This window comes from Polyodon spathula, chromosome 45 (genome assembly GCF_017654505.1).
Source record: "Polyodon spathula isolate WHYD16114869_AA chromosome 45, ASM1765450v1, whole genome shotgun sequence".
Classification (NCBI taxonomy): domain Eukaryota; kingdom Metazoa; phylum Chordata; class Actinopteri; order Acipenseriformes; family Polyodontidae; genus Polyodon; species Polyodon spathula.
Window position 1 is genome coordinate 1,541,773 of NC_054578.1, and position 364 is coordinate 1,542,136.

The 364-nt window shown below is 47.8% G+C and overlaps 1 protein-coding gene across 1 annotated transcript in view; it reads left to right on the forward strand.

The window, feature by feature from the left end:
- LOC121305886 (polynucleotide kinase 3'-phosphatase) overlaps positions 1–364 on the forward strand; it is an 8,231-nt gene extending 7,867 nt beyond the window's left edge. Inside the window, exon 17 of the mRNA XM_041237539.1 lies at positions 51–364. Within this exon, the coding sequence (XP_041093473.1) occupies positions 51–199 (149 nt within the window). The 3' untranslated portion in view covers positions 200–364. The remainder of the gene's footprint in view (positions 1–50) is intronic.

The window sequence follows — 364 nt, forward strand, 5'->3', positions numbered from 1 at the left end:
TGTGTGTCACTCTGTGTGTGTGTGTGTGTGTGTATGTGTGATGTAAAATTAACCTCTCTCCTCTCTCCTCTCTCTCAGGAAAAAGTTTGTCGCTCCCTCTCTCTCTGAAGGCTTCTCTGAAATCCTTCAGATTCACTTCGTGCCTCATTTTGACAACAGCCAATCACAGGCCCTCTACCAGCAGTTCTCCGAGGGCTGATCCCGCCCACCAGCCAATCGCAGCCCCAGGGATTTCAGCCCTGGCCAATGGGGAGAGAGAGAGAAGAGAAGAGACCAGAACAACAGCATTGACTGAAACCAGAATTCTCGTACCTTCTCACTTGACTGTGTTTCATCAGCTTGAATTAAAAACTAATCAACAATC